This window comes from Pleuronectes platessa, chromosome 11, assembly GCF_947347685.1.
Source record: "Pleuronectes platessa chromosome 11, fPlePla1.1, whole genome shotgun sequence".
Lineage (NCBI taxonomy): Eukaryota > Metazoa > Chordata > Actinopteri > Pleuronectiformes > Pleuronectidae > Pleuronectes > Pleuronectes platessa.
In genome coordinates, this window is record NC_070636.1 from 23,015,438 (window position 1) to 23,036,748 (window position 21,311).

The 21,311-nt window shown below is 43.9% G+C and overlaps 6 protein-coding genes across 8 annotated transcripts; 3 read left to right on the forward strand and 3 right to left on the reverse strand.

Annotated features, from left to right (window-relative positions):
• Nucleotides 1-45: 45 nt before the first annotated feature.
• Nucleotides 46-15,279, forward strand: LOC128450373 (uncharacterized). Its single transcript, XM_053433785.1, has 3 exons — nt 46-138; nt 1,063-1,466; nt 14,874-15,279. The coding sequence occupies exons 1-3, from the start codon at nt 46-48 to the stop codon at nt 15,277-15,279; spliced, it is 903 nt and encodes a 300-aa protein (XP_053289760.1).
• LOC128451298 (histone H1-like) lies at nt 4,821-5,815 on the reverse strand. The gene has a single exon (XM_053435085.1). The coding sequence runs from the start codon at nt 5,774-5,776 to the stop codon at nt 5,150-5,152; it is 627 nt and encodes a 208-aa protein (XP_053291060.1). The 5' UTR covers nt 5,777-5,815; the 3' UTR covers nt 4,821-5,149.
• LOC128451317 (histone H4) lies at nt 8,743-9,920 on the forward strand. The gene has a single exon (XM_053435105.1). The coding sequence runs from the start codon at nt 8,831-8,833 to the stop codon at nt 9,140-9,142; it is 312 nt and encodes a 103-aa protein (XP_053291080.1). The 5' UTR covers nt 8,743-8,830; the 3' UTR covers nt 9,143-9,920.
• On the forward strand, nt 11,488-12,695 carry LOC128451314 (histone H2B). The gene has a single exon (XM_053435101.1). It carries the CDS (start codon nt 11,499-11,501, stop codon nt 11,871-11,873), a length of 375 nt encoding a protein of 124 aa, XP_053291076.1. The 5' UTR covers nt 11,488-11,498; the 3' UTR covers nt 11,874-12,695.
• LOC128451301 (histone H3) lies at nt 13,084-14,895 on the reverse strand. The gene has a single exon (XM_053435088.1). The coding sequence runs from the start codon at nt 14,541-14,543 to the stop codon at nt 14,133-14,135; it is 411 nt and encodes a 136-aa protein (XP_053291063.1). The 5' UTR covers nt 14,544-14,895; the 3' UTR covers nt 13,084-14,132.
• Nucleotides 15,271-20,502, reverse strand: LOC128451296 (histone H1). 3 transcript variants are annotated; one of them, XM_053435081.1, is made up of 3 exons: nt 19,841-20,502; nt 18,864-18,983; nt 15,271-15,888 (listed from the first exon to the last, which is right to left on the reverse strand). In XM_053435081.1, the coding sequence occupies exons 1-2, from the start codon at nt 20,461-20,463 to the stop codon at nt 18,953-18,955; spliced, it is 654 nt and encodes a 217-aa protein (XP_053291056.1). In that variant the 5' UTR covers nt 20,464-20,502; the 3' UTR covers nt 15,271-15,888; nt 18,864-18,952. The 3 variants fall into 3 exon arrangements, with proteins under 3 accessions (XP_053291056.1, XP_053291055.1, XP_053291057.1); XM_053435080.1 differs by lacking the exon at nt 15,271-15,888 and adding an exon at nt 19,077-19,785 and having other exon boundaries at nt 18,281-18,983; XM_053435082.1 differs by lacking the exon at nt 15,271-15,888 and having other exon boundaries at nt 18,281-18,983; nt 19,077-20,502.
• Between the last annotated feature and the right edge of the window lie 809 nt (nt 20,503-21,311).

Genomic DNA, 21,311 nt, shown 5'->3' on the forward strand with positions numbered 1-21,311 from the left:
AATTCACCGCCCGCTCCCACTCCTCTGACGGCCATCGGTGCACTCATGACAGAGCTACCGGGAATCATCCGGAAGGCGGCCGCCTCCAGGCAGCTGACGGTGCCAACCCCGCTATCCGCTGCTCCACCTGATGAGATGGTTGGTGTCTTCGCCTCCGGTGGATTTACGAGCGGTGTGCTTGGTTCTTGCCATTTTGTTTCTTGTCTCTTTGATCGGGAGAAACAGTGGAGCGCTTGACAGACACTCTGCTTATAAACTGCAGAGCCGTGACATGGTGACGCTGCTCCAGAGCCCCGGGTCCTGATCGGTGATAGGCTCCTCCTGAGATACTCGCTGCTTATTGGACAAAAGTGCAGGCCGTCCTCCGCTGCTCTGCTTGAGGCTTCTATTCTGGTTGGTCTGGCATGAACCGTCCCATTTGATCCATGGATATATAAAGGAGGGTTCGAGCTATTCACTGCAGTTTCTTCTGACGTGTCTTAGGAAACTATTGACATACACCACATACATAACACATACATTTATTGACATACACCACATACATTTCTTTGACCTCTTTTCTTACACTCTGTAGAACAGTCAACACTTTGTACCACACATCCCAGCTCCCTGTTTCAATTCACACACACACAAAGTAGAACACCAACAGCAGATAATGAGCAGACCTTGGCCTAAAATCTCTCCCCCACAACACACTAAGGCAGCTGCTTTGAGTCAGGAACATTATGACCTCTGGTAACCACGACAATGGAGTGCACGTACGATATCTTCATCACGCGACATTCCAAGAGGATGAGACACTGCCCCGTCTAGATGCAGCGGCCCCCATCTAGTTTTGACAAATCCAAGAAGAACCCCTGTTACGCCCAATATATCAATATATAATCTATGTGCGCACTCTGTTTAAGCGTCTCTTTTCCTGTGCAGTCTCCTGCGTAGAACTAGAGACCCATGCATGTTCAATTGCTGGACACCGGGTTTTCCTGACCTGTGACCTCTGAATAAACTTGCTTAATTTCAACTTGAGAACGACGACTCCTCTCCTTTGATTTTCCACCCGCAACAAAACAATCTATATCCATTTTGTCTGGCAGAGGCAAAACCGGCGGAAAGGCCAGAGCGAAGGCAAAGACTCGCTCTTCCCGCGCTGGGCTCCAGTTCCCCGTCGGTCGTGTTCACAGGCTGCTGAGTAAAGGCAACTACGCACATCGCGTTGGTGCCGGCGCCCCCGTCTACCTGGGGGCTGTGCTGGAGTACCTCACCGCTGAGATCCTGGAGCTGGCTGGAAACGCCACCCGCGACAACAAGAAGAGCCGTATCATCCCCCGCCACCTGCAGCTGGCCGTCCGCAACGACGAGGAGCTCAACAAACTCCTGGGCGGAGTGACCATCGCTCAAGGCGGCGTGCTGCCCAACATCCAGGCTGTTCTTCTGCCCAAGAAGACCGAGAAGGCCCCCAAGTCCAAGTAAAGCAAAGCTTCTGGAAACCACCGACACAAAGGCTCTTTTAAGAGCCACACACTCACCTCCAAAGAGCAAAACTCCTCATATCACCCATCAACTTAAAGTATACACAAAAGACGTTTTTAGATTGGATTCAACTTTATTGTCATTGCACAGTACAAGTGCTTATTAAAAACGAAATGCTGTTTAGCATATAACCAGAAGTGCAAAAAAGGCAGTAATAGTGCAGAGTGCAAGTGAAATTTGTAAATACATAAGATATGTACAGTGATAAATATATATGGAATAGTGCAGTATTTAGAGGTATTTTGTGATATAAGAACGATGAATACACTATGAGCAAGATACATATATATATAAATATGAATACACTATTGGATGCATAAAAGATATACACTTCAAATTGCATTACGTCTAAGGTACATGGATCCTTGGCAGGGTTTCCCCCAGAAAACTTGCTAAGCCTGGTGGTAGGGCCGCTAGAGAAGCCGACCGGCGGCCGACTGTGTTTTTGTAAAAAAAAAAAGTTAAAAGTTGACAGGAATTTTGAAATTATGACAATTGTTATTGTAAGACATTTATTAACAATACTTAACATTAATAACATTAACATTACATAATACAGTTTACAAACACAAAAAATAATAAATAAAATAAAAATAAATATTATCAATTCGTTTTCAAGTAAAATCTAAGTGAATCTAAAAAAACAAGCCATTTCTGGTCACATTTAATAGTAAAATAAATTAACATAAATAAAAAGTGCAAACATGGCCAAGGGGGAACAGGGAACTCAGGGCCTGAAGAGGTATGCTGTGTGACCTCTTCAAGTGATGCAAGTGATCCGTCTCGGCTTCTGAAAGAACTCCTCCAGAGCCTTACTGTAGTCAAGATCAGCCACAGAGGGACCATTTATTTTTATACGGAGGCAGGCAATTAGGCTTTTCCCTTGCAGCCTGTTCCTGAGGTCTTTGGGTTAAACTTTGGGTTAAATCCGCTACTTCGATGTTTCCCATCGCGGCTCGCAGCAGGCTGCTCCGACGCGCTAACATCCGACGTGCTTATATCCGACGCGCTAACATCCGACGTGCTAATATCCGACATGCTAACATTCGAAATGCTGACATCCGACGCGCTAACATACGCGCTAACTAGCTCTGGCTCTGCTTCATCATCGAGCCGCGGCTCGGTCGGCTCGCTGGCGATGCTCTCCGCTTGGCCGTGGGGGAAAGAGCGGCCTCATCGTCTCCTCCAGTGCTCCCCCGACTCCGGAAAAAGAAAGAGTCCAAGGTTTTTTGACCCTTTCTCCGTGAAAGTTGTTGCGTGGTAGAGACAGGTCGTGTTTTGGAGGTTCAGGTGATGGAAAATACACCTGACCTCTTACCTTATGGGTTCACATACTGACCATAAGATGTCGCCATTACGGTTTCAACCGTATCACCAGATGCGGTTAAAAGCGCAATGCCGTCTTTGGTATCATGTTTCTGGTGCATAACATTTTTTTTTTTTTTTTTTAATAAATAAACAAGCGACGCTTAGCCTGGCGGGGGGGGGGGGGAAAGCCTGGCGGTCCGCCAGGCCTATAAAGCACTGGGGGAAACCCTGCTTGGCATACATCTCTCATGATGGACGGTGTGAATGCAAAAACAACAGATTATATTCCTAATGAAATAGAAACTAGTGTGGGTAGAATAAATTTAATGCATTTTTCACCCTCTTTACATTTGTCATTATGCAAATCTAGGGTGAGAAGTAAACATATCTATTTGTTACACATCTTACAAACTATTATATGATAGCAATGTAGTCATAAACAATCACTCTGGTACCTTTGCTTAATCTGTAACATGAGCTTTTAAAAGTTAGGTGCCGTGTGTCCGGTCACATGTTGGATCATAGACGTGTTTCACATGAACCAGGTTTTCATTCAAAACATTGACCAAGTCCTCTGTTGTGTTAAAGTGCCCAAGTACACATGACAGTGATCCAGCATGCACAACTTCAGGACCATTGAAGTGGAGCAGCTAAATGGAACTCAGCCATCATTATTATTATTGTATACTTCCCTCCTGTGATTCTTCTGGTGTGACAGTGATGAGGCTGTCCTGAACGACACTGCATGGAACTCTGTCACCAAGTGAATGGTTTGGATTCCTCCATTAAACGTTTTGACCAGTGAAGTTTACTCTTGTTCCCCAGAGGAGCGTGACTCTGATCAATTCAAACAGAAGCTCCACTTTTTTTCTGAGCTTTTAACCACTTCTCAGGGTCTTCTTCACTGAACTCAAAGAGCTTTGGCCTTATCAGGTGAGCTAATGTTTAATGTTGGTCATGAGATGACCCATGGGCCAGTCATTGGTCAGTCATAAAAATAATCAGGCAGCAAAGAATAGGCTCTGTGTGAATTTATTTATGCTCTAAATGGCCGTGTGTGTATATTAATGCATGTCTGGGGATATGTCGGTCTGTGTATTCATGTGAATGTCTGTTTGTTAATCTATTTGTATTAAGACACAAGACAGATCATTTTAGCAACATGATGGATTTACTTTGCTTGACCATAGATGTATTTGTTCTGGTTTTATTACCATTCTCTCCATGTGCTTGAGTGACAGATGGAATGAGTAATGTCGACAACACTTCCTTCATTTGTGGTCACACAATTTTTTTTGTTATAGTTATCTAGATACAGTCATCTAATTTTTCACCTACGTGTGTTTCTGCACAGACTTGAAGCATAAAGTGGCGGCGCTCTGCTCCACAACATCCATTCAGGGCATCAAACTGTTGAAGTGCAGCACCTTAACAAAACAAACATCACTGTCCAAGGACCTGAAACAAGATTAAAACAATTAAGTTTTTTTTTTTTATTTTACTCTGAAAAAATTAACTTAGTGTTTTAATCATAAATCTGAGAAAAGCATCACCTGGAAAAACTCTACTCCCTGCCAGTAAATTGAACCACGTGACTTTCCCTCTGTTGGTGTTGCAGTGTCTGATGACAGTTCCTCAATACTTTAGTTTAATGACAGCTACTGATCAAGTTGATGCAGCTACAGAGCTCATTTTTATGACTCAAACAATCAGCTGCAATACAACAGGAGGAGCTGAGCGACTGGAAAACAAAGCTTCTGACAGGACATGGAGGAGAGTTCGTCTGGTAATGGACGTTGTTCCGGTTCACATAATTTGCAGAGCAGCGTCATCTGTTGGCTGCCTGATGTTACTACAGTATATATTCATATATATGATGTGAAGTTGGAATTGTCATTTTCCTAAGCAGCTGTCACTTACATATTTAGCAAGGAAAGACACGAGGAAACTAGGATAACTATAACAATAAAGGCACACTATTTAAGAAGTATGGTTAATGAAGTAAAGCGGATATCGCTGAACATCATATTACATGATGTATGTGTGTCAGTAGTGTCTGCCTCTCCTTCACACAGAGTCTAAAGCTATGTTTTATATTATTTGATGTGAACTAACTTCTAAATCTTAACATTGAACGAAAAACCTTAAATATATTTCTATCAAACTTGAGTCCCTTTAGTTAAGAACTCTGTCTCTACATATGTATTGGCAGTGGTGATGATTGAGGAGGAAACAGCTCTTTTTGGAAAGACGTGTGTGGCTCTTAAAAGAGCCTTTTAACAGGATGGACATGTTTCACAGTGAGGACAGCTCACTTCTTCTTGGCTGCTGTCTTCTTCGCTTTGGGTTTGGCGACCTTCTTCGCGGGGGCTTTCTTGGCAGCAGGGGCCTTTTTCTCCACCTTCTTAGGGCTCTTCGCCACTTTCTTTGGGCTCCTCGCCACTTTCTTGGGGCTCTTGGAGGGCGTCTTGGCCGCTGCTGGTTTGGTCACCTTCTTCGGGGACTTTTTAGCGGCTGCTGGCTTCTTGGCGGCCGCCGACTTGGGCTTTTTAGCCACTGCGGGTTTCTTGGCGGCGGGCTTCTTCGCTTTGGGAGCGGCCTTCTTCACCGGCTTCTGGACCTTGGTCTCCACCTTCTTGCTCATCTTGAACGAGCCGGTGGCCCCGGCTCCCTTGGTCTGGACCAGGGTCCCGCTGACCACCAGCTTCTTGATGGTGGTGTTGACGCGGGAATTGTTCTTCTCCACATCGTAGCCTCCGGCCGCCAGAGCCTTCTTGAGGGCGGACACTGACGCGCCACTGCGCTCCTTGGACGCGGACACGGCCTTCACAATGAGATCACTGACACTGGGGCCGGCGGTCTTCGGTTTCACGACCCTCTTCTTGGCCGCTTTGACCTTGGCGGCGGCTGGAGCGGGAGCTGGAGCGGCTTCTGACATCTTTCTCTTTGCGTATAGATCAACGACGGAGTATCGGAGTGAATTACCGGACTGATGGAGAGTCCCGATCGGGAGGCGGCACTTGAACACAACATGAGAACCGTGGAGACTCAGTCGAGCCGTGGCTCCCGTGTGCAGTGTGAACGCCGAGACACTTGTGTTTTCTCTTCACTGATAAACGAGTAAAAACTCAGTGGGTGAGCGGAGCTGGGGGCTGACAGTGAGGAAGCGGGTAGCGGACTTATTTGTCTTCATATTGAAGTCATGCAGAGCTCTGATGCTCTCTGCATTTGGTCGGTGGAGCCTACAAACACGACCCGTTCACCGCGGTGAGCAGCACTGCTCAGCGGTTTTCCCCACTAGTTTCTCTCCTAAAATGAGTTCAAAAGCACCACAGCTCCACCAAAACCCGTTTCCTAGCTGCTCCACATGTTTGCTCGGAGAAACCGAGTGAAAACAAGCACCTGCTGATGATCTCTTTTTAATAAAATCAAGTAATTGTGCAGGCAGCAAACACACCGCTGATGGCCGAGGCTCCTGGTGAAGTTGAGCCAGACTTCCTATCAGAGCCGTGAACGTTTCATGCTGAGAATGCTGGAGAGTCAGTAGCGATACAGTTCATATCCATGTTCACTTCAAGCAATGATTAAATTAATATGGTGGCACATTTCTCTCATTTAATAACAAAAGTCAACAGGTTACATCATTTATTTTCCAGAAAATGCTTAAGCTGTAATTGAATTTGAGAATTTCTCTACTTGGTAAATACCAACTTTTGCTCATCATATTAACACTGGGATACATGTTTCTGTATATTATGATCATTATTATTTTTGTAAAAGGATCATTTAAACATGACAAACGTTTCTGAAAAACGATGGGTGAGAAATCTCTGTTAACCTGTCAATATGTTACCTATTGATCAATAGATCAATTCTTCTCAGATGTGTATGGCCAATAACACATTCATATTACACAATAAGGCCTTAGTGTCAACAAATACTGTGTTTATCTCAACACGTGTGCAGTATGTGAAAGTGTTTGTGTAAATTGTAGCATGTAAACATGTCATTTTAACCATTCAAACAGACTTTATTTACATATTACTTTATATAAAAACACTATAACACACAATACTCTAAATGCTAACAATGATTTAAAAAGAACACCCCCCCAGCATAACAAAAATAACAGTGTTGTTGTTGATCTCATAGTTTTTAACTCATGAATCAAAGGTACGAAAGCAAAGACACATTTGAGAGATGGTCCCTCTGCCCAAAGGTTTGTTGAGTTTGTTAAGACGCATGTATTAGTCCCAAACACAGGCACAGACATGCACAGGCACACTCATGCAGGTAGGGAAATTTAACCTCTGCTTTTAACACATCTGGTGCAGGACACACAGAGCAGTGAGCGACCATATACGGCGCCCGGGGAGCAGATGTTGAGGGAGTAAGGTGCCTTGCTTAGGGGCACTAGACAAGGGTAGGGATAATCCTCTTGGATTTTTGAACAGATTTGTTTCTTTTGTTGTTTCTCCGTGGAGTCGAGCCAGAGACGAACCAGAGACCTTTTCTGCCCAAAGTCCAAGATTCTGCCACTAGTCCACCTCCTCTGTAAGACTGAAATCTATATTATCCATGTGTGCGTGTCTGTGAAGCTGGCAATGAAAGTCAACTTTAAACAAAATGCAGTTTGTTAGACAGGGGCAGTTTGGGAAGAATATGTGGGAAATGTGTAGCCCTCACATAGTGACTTTTAGTAACCTTTGCTGCTTGGTTTTAATCTGGAAGCTGGTTAAAATGAGTGTGCGTCGCATCGCTGTTCAAACTTGCGGCTGTCTGATAAGGCCCGTTTTGGGAACTTTGAATCTGCGACATTCATTACGATGTACTTTAACTTGTTCTCATACTTAACTTTTTATATTAAAGCATACATCTCTTAGCTTCCACATGCAGCTGTCCCAGCTTCAGGAGGGCAGATAGGCAAGGCGTTGTTTTGTCTGGAGATGGCGCATGCTTACTGAAGACTCACAAGGCGGCATCTTAATAAATACTTGTTGAAATTAGACCAGACCGGCTCTTCTCATATTCGGGATAAACAAACACGTTGACAAGCTCCCCGCCGTTGTTGACTGACAGCTACGGGTGGCGGGGGATCAAAATACAATGTTAAGGATGCCCCCACAAAAACCATGACCATTTCATACAATGTCCATATCTGCAAATGAAACCAGATGAATATAGTAAAACAGAATCCAGCCGAATGTCAGGTTGTAATCAACAACACTTTCAAGCATACATGAGGTGCTTTTAAAACTGGTCAGTATCCAATGATGCCAAATGAAAGGTGAACATAGTCACAGTGTCAGCCCGGACTTCTAATACATGTTCATGTCCATAACACTGTCAAAAACAGTTCCAGACACGCATCAAGTTCTTACACTGCTTGACACTGCACTCACACGTTTGGTTGGGGATTGTGTTTAAGATAAAAAGCTATTTAAGTAGTCAAAAAATAAACAAACCATACTTGGATACATACCTGGTCACTTAGGTTACAATTTTTATTCTAATAATGTTATGGAGGGTTTTAATTGCTGGGGTCAAAAGGACTCAAAGGATAAACAATTTAAATGTGAGGATAACAGGAGGGCTAAGGGAGAAATCGTGAGCTGAGTCTTTGTGTGAGCACTGTTTTTCATTCAAGGTGGCTCAATATCCATACATTGACTAAGTACTTCCACAATCAGTCCAAATGATACTCTTATTTCTAACCAAGCCTTTTTCACAGGCACTATTCCTACTTGATGGAAACGTGCTACAGTCCTACTGCCACACAAAACTGATAAAGTGTCAGACTTTAATAGCTACCGTCCTACATCCAAACCTGTGGAGGCGCTAGCGCACCATAGACTTAATTATCAGCGGCCATGAGAATCCACAGAGGAAGAAGACGCCTGCCTCTGTCTTCTACCAGGTCCTCAGTCAGGCTATGAGTAGCTGTGGTTCCGCGGAGCAGGGTATTGACTAGATCTCATCTTACTGAAGAAAGATGTCTGGACGAGGAAAGGGAGGAAAAGGGCTCGGTAAAGGAGGCGCAAAGCGTCACCGTAAAGTTCTCCGTGATAACATCCAGGGAATTACCAAGCCCGCCATCCGCCGCCTGGCTCGCCGTGGCGGAGTGAAGCGTATCTCCGGTCTGATCTACGAGGAGACCCGCGGCGTGTTGAAGGTTTTCCTTGAGAACGTGATCCGCGATGCTGTCACCTACACCGAGCACGCCAAGAGGAAGACCGTCACCGCCATGGACGTGGTGTATGCTCTGAAGAGACAGGGCCGCACTCTGTACGGCTTCGGCGGATAAACTTACTTTCCAACAGCTCAACAACACAACGGCTCTTTTAAGAGCCACACACTTCGTCAATGAGAGCTCACATCCTCTGCTCAACAACAATAAGTCGTTCTCCGAGTAGATGTCTTACAATGTCAAGATTCTGAAGTTATTTCATATCAAAACATCAAATAATGCAATTATAAATCGTAGTTTCCTCTTTAATTTCTAAATTTAAGTTACACTTGAAAGCCGTTTGTTTATATTTATACTGTTATTTATATATACACAAGTGTGTGTATATATATATATATATATATATACTGTAGTAACATCAGACGGAGCTGCTCTCTAGATATGTGAACTGGAACAACGTCCACTACCAGTTGAACTCTCTTGCATGTCCTGTCAGAAGCTTTGTTTTCCAGTAGCTCAGCTTCTCCCGTTTTATTGCAGCTTCTTATCTGTTCTGAGTTTTGAAAATGACCAATGGAGCTGCACAAACTTGATCAGAACACTAAGTTTAATTTAAAAATTGTTTAAATCTTTTTTCAGGACCAGGGACAGAGCTGTGTGATTAGGTGCTGCACCTGACCAGTTTGTTGATTTGAATGGATGTTGAGGTGCAGCCGCTTTACGCTTCAAGTCTGTGTAGAAACACACGGGTGAAAAACGAGTAACCCCCTGTATCTACATAACTTTAAAATAAACAATAATCTGACCACAAATTGAGGAATTTACATTATTCATTCCATCTTTCACTCAAGCACGTGGAGAGTGGTAAGACAACCAGAAAAACAGAAATGTTGGTCAAGCTCAATAAAATCATCATGTTACTAAAATTATCTGACTACTATTTTGATTCAAATAGATTTACAAACAGACATTAACATGAATACACTCACACATCCGCACCCATACATTTATATATATATATACACACAGACACACAGACACTTAGTGCATATCTAAATTCACAACGAGCAACTACATTTGCTGCCATGAAGAACACACGAGTTCTTTACGTGCACACCACAGCGTGCGTTAGACACTGACTTTCCCTCGTACTGCGGGAGTTTGGCAACGGCCTTACACTGAAGCCTTCTGGACCCTGACTGACTGACCTATGGACTCACTCACTGGTTAATGGACACACTATTGCAATACACACTAAAAATAAAACACAGCACTTGATTGGTTGTGTAACCAGATGTTACCAGAGAGAAACTTTGTATTATACCTGGGTCCACTGTTCTTCAACAAAGTCACTTACCAGATTGTTCATGGTAACGCTCCTCACATATCACTGTGTTGCTCTGAGCGAGTGAGTGGGGCCCCAGGGCCTGTGTGCGTGTGTGTGCTGTCTGGGATTGCAGTGCCTGCACTTTGAAAGACAACGTGTTATGAAACTCTATCTGAGTGATGTGGCCGACTTTTAACCGGCTGAACTCTCCCTGTACTCTATTAAACAGGTCTTGACGCTGCAGCTAAATGGACTATTCTATTCAGAGGCAGCAGGCAGGACGATTATAATAAAAATGTGCCAAATTTATCACAATCATCTTGTTCCCTTCTTTTCTTTGGGAGGGCAGTTCCCTATTGGCCAGTTACACCTGTATATGTTCCACGCAACTAGGAGCCGATACCGGTTCTGCTGATGGGTTGATGCTCTTCTATGGCACACAACAAACCTTCTTGCTCCTGCACGTTTGGCTGTTCTATCCTGGAAGAGCTAGATTATCTCTGCTACCTGATAGGACTTCAGGGACCGCCTAATGCTACAGGTAGTGACAAGGACACTAGCAGAGCATGAAACTTGAGAAGATTCAGTCAGGAAGGATGAGGAGAGAGCGAAGGTCAATGGCCAGCACATATAAAACTGTTCCCTTTGTGTTGTTGTCTTGCTTTTGCCTCTTTATTGCACTTGTTGTCACTTTCATTTGCACCAAAACCGGTGAAATTCATTCACAATCACTTGGGCTTCCTAAATGGACAGCTTGATGAACCTGAAGTCAAATTGACTAGGTGGTTTACTGTGACCATTAAGTGTTCCCTTATCATTTAGAGCTGTGTATTTATCAGGTTGCTTTGGTTCAGATTGTTTTAAATGATACTTATGTGATGCTAACATAAATAATACAAAGTTTCAGGGACATCTTGCATTTCTTAACCCCCCAAATGTTGCAGTTGAGCTCAACAGTTCCACCTCTGTCAGCAGCAGAATAAAGGACTCATGAACCTGGAGACACGCCCCCGTGCTGTTACACTGGCACTCCACATTCAGCCAATGACAGAGAGGGAACGGCACATAACGATTTACATGTGATGTGTTCAAATACAGCCTGGCCACCGACGTCTGTATTCATTGGAACGAACAAATCTCGTGACAATGCCTGACATAACGAAGCCAGCGCCCAAGAAGGGCTCCAAGAAAGCGGTGGCGAAGGCCCCCGGTAAGGGCGGAAAGAAGAGGAGAAAGTCCAGGAAGGAGAGCTACGCCATCTACGTGTACAAGGTGCTGAAGCAGGTCCACCCCGACACTGGGATCTCCTCCAAGGCCATGGGCATCATGAACTCCTTCGTGAGCGACATCTTCGAGCGCATCGCCGGTGAGGCCTCTCGTCTGGCTCATTACAACAAGCGCTCCACCATCACCTCCAGGGAGATTCAGACCGCCGTCCGCCTGCTGCTGCCCGGGGAGCTGGCTAAACACGCCGTGTCTGAGGGCACCAAGGCCGTGACCAAGTACACCAGCTCCAAGTAAACAACTGTGCGGAGACATCAAACCAACGGCTCTTTTAAGAGCCACACACTTTCTCTATGGAGACAAACTGTCCTGACTTTAACGAGAGGTCCATCAATATTTAATCAGCTGCTTTTAACTAATAATGTAGCCTTGGTAAATAAAATTGAAAATAATAATCATGTTGAATACATTCTAATCACACTGCATAACTTCTACAATTGAAAATAATTGTTTTGAAATCCAGTAGCAGTTTTCTACTGCAGGACGTGTTGTCCTCTCTCAAATCAGTGATTGTAACTCATGAGGTGGTTTTTTTCCCCCCTGGTGGTGATAATTGTATTTATAAATAAGCTTATGAAATCATTGCTCCTCAGGGTCAGAGGGATAGATGTATTGTTAGAACAATGACTTCTATTTCTCAGTGCTTTCTTATCATTCATATATATATATGGCGGGCTATCTTCTATGGCTAGGTGAATATAATTTTGATTGGTGGAACGCCACATCCTCTCCAGCTGCTGTGATGTCAGTTTTAAAACAGGTCTTTGATTACTAAACCATGGAGCTAATCTCCTGAGCGTAATTTACGTGTTGTTACCGACACATGACTGTGACTTTAATGTCTTTTACAGTATTATCAAGCTTGACAAATATACCTTTTTTGCGTATTACTCTTTCTATGTGAATATTGAGCAACATTGAGTGAAAAACTGTGGTCAAACCAATATACATTTCTCCCTTAGCCCTCCTGTTATCCTCTAATTGAAATAATTCTAATTCTAAACAAATTATAATAGCAAATTGTAACTTAAGTGTAATTTTCAAGTGGTTTTTTTTTTTATGATGTACTACATGATTAAAGTATTTTTGAATGATTCAAATACATGTTTACATGCTACTATTTACCCACAGCAATGTACACAACACTAAAGCCTTCATTTGTAATACAAATATGTTATTGGCTATACAAGTCTGAGAAGATGTGATCTTGATCAGTGGGTGCCGTGCATGGCTGCTCACTGCTCTCTGCGTCCTCCTGTGTACACCAGATGGGTCAGAGCAGAAAACAAATTTCCCTCCTTGCATGTCGTGTGTGTTTGCATGTGTGTGGGACAATAAATGTAACTCGTACCACTTATCTTATTCATCAGTGGGTAAAATATGGACAGGTTGAAAGATATCTCACTCGTGAGACAAATCGTTTTCCAAACACATTTGTCATGTTTTAATGATTATTTTACACAAATAATGATCCAAATAATATACATAAACATGTATCCTAGTGTTAATGTAAAGAGCCAAAGTTGGTATTTACTAAATCAGACAGCAGAGAAAATGCAAATACCACTAAAGCATAAGCATATTCTGCTAAATAAATGATACTTTTGTAATAAATGAGAGAACTGTGCCACAATATTAATTTGATCCTTGCTTGAAGTGAATATTGCGTAAAATGTATTATTTAAACATGGATATAAAATTGAGTCCTAACTCTAGAATGACTCTCCAGCATCCTCAGCATGACACATCCTCGGCTCTGATAGGAACCTCGGCCCTCTTGATGCTAGTGATATTTGTGTTCATAGCATTCAGTTCTACTAAACCTTTTCCATCACAAGACTATATTAGTGGGGTATAAATGTCCAGTTGATTAATTCCTGTAATGCAACCGTTACGATTATGTTCAAGGCTGCAAAGATTTCACTTGTGTATATGGGCTGCAATCCCTGGGAGACATGTTTTGGAATGGTTTACCAAAGGCCCCGTTTTCAATAGCTTAAGCTGTTTACGCCGAGTAGATCAGTTTCTCAGACGAAGCTAAGTCATCTCATTTGAAATGAATATTTGATTTCATTGCAGCTCTGACCATGGTTCCATTTGACAGACGAAGTGAAAGTAGCAATACTAATCTATTTTAGATTAATAGCAGGCCGGGTCTTAGCTTGCATAATTTCCAATGTGTACTCTTTGCAGAGCTATTAATGTAACAAATCTTTTTCTGTAACCCTTCTTGTGAAAGTTGTCAGTTAGTGTGGTAAAACTAACAAACAATGTTGCATGTATAAACCTGTAAAAATATTTCTTGTAATAAACTGTAGTTAATTTATTTAATACTTCAATGGTATTGATATGTACCTTTAACCCTGCAGTCAATTATTTAGTGTTTTATATGTATTAACAGTCTTTAACGAGCAGGGCAGAGGAGGAGATTTGTCTTGAGTGCAGTGAAGTGGCTCTTAAAAGAGCCGTTGTTATGGTCAGTGGAGCAGCATTGGTTTAAGCTCTCTCTCCGCGGATACGGCGGGCCAGCTGGATGTCCTTGGGCATGATGGTAACCCTCTTGGCGTGGATGGCGCACAGGTTAGTGTCCTCAAAAAGGCCGACCAGGTAGGCCTCGCTTGCCTCCTGCAGAGCCATGACAGCGGAGCTCTGGAAGCGCAGGTCGGTCTTGAAATCCTGAGCGATTTCTCTCACCAGGCGCTGGAAGGGCAGCTTGCGGATCAGCAGCTCCGTAGATTTCTGGTAGCGACGGATCTCTCTCAGAGCCACGGTACCGGGCCTGTAACGGTGAGGCTTCTTCACGCCGCCGGTGGCCGGGGCGCTCTTACGCGCAGCCTTGGTGGCCAGCTGCTTCCTGGGGGCTTTGCCTCCGGTGGATTTACGAGCGGTCTGCTTGGTTCTTGCCATTTTGTTTCTTGTCTCTGATTTGGGAGAAAGAGTGAAGCGGAGTAGAGCCGCTCAGGTTTTAAACTGCTGAGCCAGCCGGGAAATGGTGACGCTGCTTCAGATTCCCGGGTCCTGATTGGTGAGAGGCTCCCCCAGAAGCTCAGCGCCGCCCAAAGGAGCAACCCACCGCCTGAGTCTTCTGTGCTTATTGGACAAAAATGTCGGCCGTCCTCCGCTGGTCTGCTGGGGGCTTCTATTCTGTTTGGTCTGGCATGAACCGTCCCGCTCGATCCGCGGATATATAAAGGAGGGCTCGAGCTGTTCACTGCAGTGTCTCTTGACGTGTCTTAGGAAACAATCTACATCCATTATGTCTGGCAGAGGTAAAACCGGCGGAAAGGCCAGAGCGAAGGCAAAGACTCGCTCTTCCCGCGCTGGGCTTCAGTTCCCCGTCGGCCGTGTTCACAGGCTACTGCGTAAAGGCAACTACGCACATCGCGTTGGTGCCGGCGCCCCCGTCTACCTGGCGGCTGTGCTGGAGTACCTCACCGCTGAGATCCTGGAGCTGGCTGGAAACGCCGCCCGCGACAACAAGAAGAGCCGTATCATCCCCCGCCACCTGCAGCTGGCCGTCCGCAACGACGAGGAGCTCAACAAACTCCTGGGCGGAGTGACCATCGCTCAGGGCGGCGTGCTGCCCAACATCCAGGCTGTTCTTCTGCCCAAGAAGACCGAGAAGGCCCCCAAGTCCAAGTAAAGCAAAGCTGCTGGAAACTACCGACACAAAGGCTCTTTTAAGAGCCACACACTCACCTCTGAAGAACAAAAATCCTCATATCACCCATCAATTTTAAGTACACGTACAAGTCATTTTTAGATCAGATTAGATTCAACTTCATTGTCATTGCACAGTACAAGTGCTTCTTAAAAACGAAATGCAGTTGAGCAAATAACCAGAAGTGTGTAAAAGTGCACAGTAATGTGCATATGTAAAGTGAAATTTGTAAATACATAAGATATGTACAGTAAGAAATGTATATGGAATAGTATTAAGAGGTATTTTATGCTATAAGAAGGATGAATACACTATGAGCCAGATAAATATATATATATATATATATATATATATATGAATACACTATTGGTGGGATTATACAGCAGTAAAACAAAAAAGGAGCAGTCTAGTGCAAATGTTCAAATGTTTAGTGGTTGGAGGACGGTGGGTGGCAGTCCAAGCCAGGGTGGAGGAGGGAAGTATAGTCACTGGAGGAGGTGTGTGGTAGGGGGCAGCTTCTTTCACTGTGGTGCAGAGTTTAGCCGGGTGACAGCCACAGCGATGAAGCTGTTCCTGGACCTGCTGGTCTTCCTAATGAAATAGAAACTAGTGTGGGTAGAACAGATTTAATGCAATTTTCACCCTCTTTATATTTTTGTCATTATGCAAATCTAGTGTGAGAAGTAAAGATATCTTATTCATTACACATCTTACAAACTATTATTTACATAGTAATGCAGTCATGAACAATCACTCTGGTACCTTTGCTTAATCTGTAAAATCAGCTTCTAAAAGTTAGCCGCTGTGTGTCCGGTCCCATGTTGGATCATAGACGTGTTTCACATGAATCAGGTTTTCATTCAAAACATTGACCAAGTCCTCTGTTGTATTAAAGTGCCCCAGTACGCATGCCAGTGATCCAGCATGCACAACTTCAGGACCATTGAAGTGGAGCAGCTAAATGGAACTCAGCCATCATTATTATTATTGTATACTTTCCTCCTGTGATTCTTCTGGTGTGAAAGTGATGAGGCTGTCCTGAACGACAGTGCATGGAGCTCTGTCACCAGGTGAATGGTCTAGAATCCTCGATAAACGTTTTGACCATTGAAGCTTACTCTTGTTCCTCAGAGGAGCGTGACTATGATCAATTCAACCAGAAGCTCCACTTGTTTTCTGAGCTTTCAACAGCTTCCCGGGGTCTTCTTCACTGAACTCCAATAGCTTTGGCCTTATCAGGTGAGCTAAGGATTAATGTTGGTCATGAGATGACCCATGGGCCAGTCCCCCCTCCTCCAGGACCAATGACAAGGAGGTACGGGGGTGAAACCTCCAATTCTATTTGTGCATCCTGGCCTTCTATGAATATATATCTGGGGACTTAGAAATGTACATTTGTTTTTCAAACAACAAATGTACATTTAAGCATATACACTCCTGATCAAAATCTTAAGACCAGTTAAAAAATTGCATGAATTTGCATTTTGCACTGTTGAATCTTAGGAAAGTTCTAAGTAGAGTTTCAAAATGCAAAAAGAAGAAATGGGAACAAGAGCCCAAAAGTTGTGAGCAGGCAATTTATTGAAAACAACAATTTAACTGAAATAGGCTGTTCATCAGCTGATCAAAAGTTTAAGACCACAGCTAAAAAAAAGAAGAAAAAAAAATCCTAACACAGAAATTAAAGTGTCAAAAACTGACTCAGTAATGATTAGCTCCACCATTATTGTTAATCACTTCAAAAATTCGTTTTGGCATGCTTGATGCAAGTGTTTCCAAAAGGCTAGTGCGAATGTTGCGCCAAGTGGTGAAGATGGCTTCACGAAGGGCATCCACTGTCTGGAACTGAAGTCCATTTGTGTAAACTTCCCTTGCCATCCATCCCCAAATGTTCTCAATTGGATTATGATCAGGGGAACACGCAGGATGGTCCAAAAGAGTGATGTTATTCTCCTGGAAAAAAGTCTTGGTCAGACGGGCATTGTCAATTGGAGCGTTGTCCTGCTGAAAAACCCAGTCGTTACCACACAGACGAGGGCCCTCAGTCATGAGGGATGCCCGCTGCAACATCTCCACATAGCCAGCTGCTGTTGGACTCCCCTGCACAACCTGGAGCTCCATTGTTCCATTGAAGGAAAAAGCACCCCAGATCATGATGGCGCCCCCTCCACTGTGCCGCGTAGAAAACATCTCAGGTGGCATCTCCTTGTCATGCCAGTAACGTTGGAAGCCATCAGGACCATCAAGGTTACATTTTTTCTCGTCAGAGAATAAAACTTTCTTCCACCTTTGAATGTCCCATGTTAGGTGCTCCCTTGCAAAGTCTAAACGGGCAATTTTGTGGTGTTGAAGGAGACGTGGCCTTTGAAGACGTTTCTTGTTTTTGAAGCCCTTCCTTCGCAGATGCCGTCTGATGGTTATTGGGCTGCAGTCAGCACCAGTAATGGCCTTAATTTGGGACGAGGATCGTCCCGTGTCTTGACGGACAGCCATTCGGATCCTCCGGCTCAGCGCCGGTGAGATTTTTTTGGGTCTACCACTTGATTTTTTTGTTCCATAACCCTGAGGATCTTTTAAGAAATGCAAAATGACTGTCTTACTGTACCCAACCTCATAAGCGATGGCACGTTGTGAGAGGCCTTGTTTATGCAGTTCAACAATCCTACCACGTTCAAAGACGGTGAGCTTTTTTGCCTTTGCCATCAAGAGATCTTCACAGTGTGATTACTTGACAGGAAATGACATGGAATCCAAATTTTTGCACAGATTTTGGCTTTTAAAGGCTGTGGTCTTAAACTTTTGATCAGCTGATGAACAGCCTATTTCTAGTTAAATTGTTGTTTTCAATAAATTGCCTGCTCACAACTTTTGGTCTCTTGTTCCCATTTCTTCTTTTTGCATTTTGAAGCTCTACTTAGAACCTTCCTAAGATCCAACAGTGCAAAATGCAAATTCATGCAATTTTTTAACTGGTCTTAAGATTTTGATCAGGAGTGTATATATGGTCGACTCTACACAGTGATAACTGGGAAATTGTATCAGGTCTACTTCAGATCATAATACTTTGCTGTCTTTAGATGACATGCACACGCACAACCACATAAAAACTTGCTCGCCCACAGCGGACACACATTAATTATATAATAAATTAAGCACTGGTGTCAATCAGGAACTCAACTAATAACTACATCTGTCCTTCACCCCGTCGCCCCTCAGGGCTAAGGCTCAGATTTCTATTTGAATGTAATGACACAGGTCAGCTGACATGGGAAGATGTCATTGATCAGTCAAAAAAATTATCAGGCAGAAAAAAATAGCAACACATGTAGTGGCTCTGTGTGAATTTATATATGCTCTAAATGGCCGGGTGTGAATAGTAATCCATGTCTGTGGATATGTCCGTCTCTGTATTAATGTTAATATCTGTTTTTTAATCCATTTGCATGAAGATACAAGACAAATAATTTTAGCAACATGGTGGATTTACTTTGCTTGACCGTCGATGTATTTGTTCTGGTTTTTTTTGTTATAGTTATCTAGACACAGTCATCAAATTTTTCACCTACGTGTGTTTCTGCACAGAATTGAAGCGTAAAGCGGCGGCGCTCTGCTCCACAACATCCATTCAGGGCATCAAACTGTTGAAGTGCAGCACCTAAACAAAACAAACATCTCTGTCCGTGGTCCTGAAACAAGAATAAAACCAGTATGGTATTTTTTTGTTATACTCTGAAACATTAACTTAGTGTTTTAATCATAAATCTGAGAAAAATCATCACCTGGAAAAACTCTCTACTCCCTGTCAGTAAATTGAACCACGTGACTTTCCCTCTGTTGGTGTTGCAGTGTCTGATGACAGTTCCTCAATACTTTAGTTTAATGACAGCTACTGATCAAGTTGATGCAGCTACAGAGCTCATTTTTATGACTCAAACAATCAGCTGCAATAAAACAGGAGGAACTGAGCGACTAGAAAACAAAGCTTCTGACAGGACATGGAGGAGAGTGCATCTGGTAGTGGACGTTGTTCCGTTTCACATAATTTGGAGAGCAGCTCCATCTGTTGGCTGCCTGATGTTACTACAGTATATATTCATATATATGATGTGAAGTTGGAATTGTCATTTTCCTAAGCAGCTGTCACTTACATATTTAGCAAGGAAAGACACGAGGAAACTAGGATAACTATAACAATAAAGGCACACTATTTAAGAAGTATGGTTAATGAAGTAAAGCGGATATCGCTGAACATCATATTACATGATGTATGTGTGTCAGTAGTGTCTGCCTCTCCTTCACACAGAGTCTAAAGCTATGTTTTATATTATTTGATGTGAACTAACTTCTAAATCTTAACATTGAACGAAAAACCTTAAATATATTTCTATCAAACTTGAGTCCCTTTAGTTAAGAACTCTGTCTCTACATATGTATTGGCAGTGGTGATGATTGAGGAGGAAACAGCTCTTTTTGGAAAGACGTGTGTGGCTCTTAAAAGAGCCTTTTAACAGGATGGACATGTTTCACAGTGAGGACAGCTCACTTCTTCTTGGCTGCTGTCTTCTTCGCTTTGGGTTTGGCGACCTTCTTCGCGGGGGCTTTCTTGGCAGCAGGGGCCTTTTTCTCCACCTTCTTAGGGCTCTTCGCCACTTTCTTGGGGCTCTTCGCCACTTTCTTGGGGCTCTTGGAGGGCGTCTTGGCCGCTGCTGGTTTGGTCACCTTCTTCGGGGACTTTTTAGCGGCTGCTGGCTTCTTGGCGGCCGCCGACTTGGGCTTTTTAGCCACTGCGGGTTTCTTGGGGGCGGGCTTCTTCGCTTTGGGAGCGGCCTTCTTCACCGGCTTCTGGACCTTGGTCTCCACCTTCTTGCTCATCTTGAACGAGCCGGTGGCCCCGGCTCCCTTGGTCTGGACCAGGGTCCCGCTGACCACCAGCTTCTTGATGGTGGTGTTGACGCGGGAATTGTTCTTCTCCACATCGTAGCCTCCGGCCGCCAGAGCCTTCTTGAGGGCGGACACTGACGCGCCACTGCGCTCCTTGGACGCGGACACGGCCTTCACAATGAGATCACTGACACTGGGGCCGGCGGTCTTCGGTTTCACGACCCTCTTCTTGGCCGCTTTGACCTTGGCGGCGGCTGGAGCGGGAGCTGGAGCGGCTTCTGACATCTTTCTCTTTGCGTATAGATCAACGACGGAGTATCGGAGTGAATTACCGGACTGATGGAGAGTCCCGATCGGGAGGCGGCACTTGAACACAACATGAGAACCGTGGAGACTCAGTCGAGCCGTGGCTCCCGTGTGCAGTGTGAACGCCGAGACACTTGTGTTTTCTCTTCACTGATAAACGAGTAAAAACTCAGTGGGTGAGCGGAGCTGGGGGCTGACAGTGAGGAAGCGGGTAGCGGACTTATTTGTCTTCATATTGAAGTCATGCAGAGCTCTGATGCTCTCTGCATTTGGTCGGTGGAGCCTACAAACACGACCCGTTCACCGCGGTGAGCAGCACTGCTCAGCGGTTTTCCCCACTAGTTTCTCTCCTAAAATGAGTTCAAAAGCACCACAGCTCCACCAAAACCCGTTTCCTAGCTGCTCCACATGTTTGCTCGGAGAAACCGAGTGAAAACAAGCACCTGCTGATGATCTCTTTTTAATAAAATCAAGTAATTGTGCAGGCAGCAAACACACCGCTGATGGCCGAGGCTCCTGGTGAAGTTGAGCCAGACTTCCTATCAGAGCCGTGAACGTTTCATGCTGAGAATGCTGGAGAGTCAGTAGCGATACAGTTCATATCCATGTTCACTTCAAGCAATGATTAAATTAATATGGTGGCACATTTCTCTCATTTAATAACAAAAGTCAACAGGTTACATCATTTATTTTCCAGAAAATGCTTAAGCTGTAATTGAATTTGAGAATTTCTCTACTTGGTAAATACCAACTTTTGCTCATCATATTAACACTGGGATACATGTTTCTGTATATTATGATCATTATTATTTTTGTAAAAGGATCAT

Excerpts from the sequence above, each read along its gene's own strand:
- LOC128450373 (XM_053433785.1), top strand. The coding sequence starts at position 46 with ATGACAGAGCTACCGGGAATCATCCGGAAGGCGGCCGCCTCCAGGCAG. Across the intron at positions 139-1,062 it reads CTGCTCCACCTGATGAGATG|ACAAAACAATCTATATCCAT; the intron begins GTTGGTGTCTTC and ends TTTCCACCCGCA. Across the intron at positions 1,467-14,873 it reads GAGAAGGCCCCCAAGTCCAA|GAAACAATCTACATCCATTA; the intron begins GTAAAGCAAAGC and ends GACGTGTCTTAG.
- LOC128451298 (XM_053435085.1), bottom strand. The coding sequence starts at position 5,776 with ATGTCAGAAGCCGCTCCAGCTCCCGCTCCAGCCGCCGCCAAGGTCAAA.
- LOC128451317 (XM_053435105.1), top strand. The coding sequence starts at position 8,831 with ATGTCTGGACGAGGAAAGGGAGGAAAAGGGCTCGGTAAAGGAGGCGCA.
- LOC128451314 (XM_053435101.1), top strand. The coding sequence starts at position 11,499 with ATGCCTGACATAACGAAGCCAGCGCCCAAGAAGGGCTCCAAGAAAGCG.
- LOC128451301 (XM_053435088.1), bottom strand. The coding sequence starts at position 14,543 with ATGGCAAGAACCAAGCAGACCGCTCGTAAATCCACCGGAGGCAAAGCC.
- LOC128451296 (XM_053435080.1), bottom strand. The coding sequence starts at position 20,463 with ATGTCAGAAGCCGCTCCAGCTCCCGCTCCAGCCGCCGCCAAGGTCAAA. Across the intron at positions 19,786-19,840 it reads AAGACAGCAGCCAAGAAGAA|CCACACACGTCTTTCCAAAA; the intron begins GTGAGCTGTCCT and ends CTCTTTTAAGAG.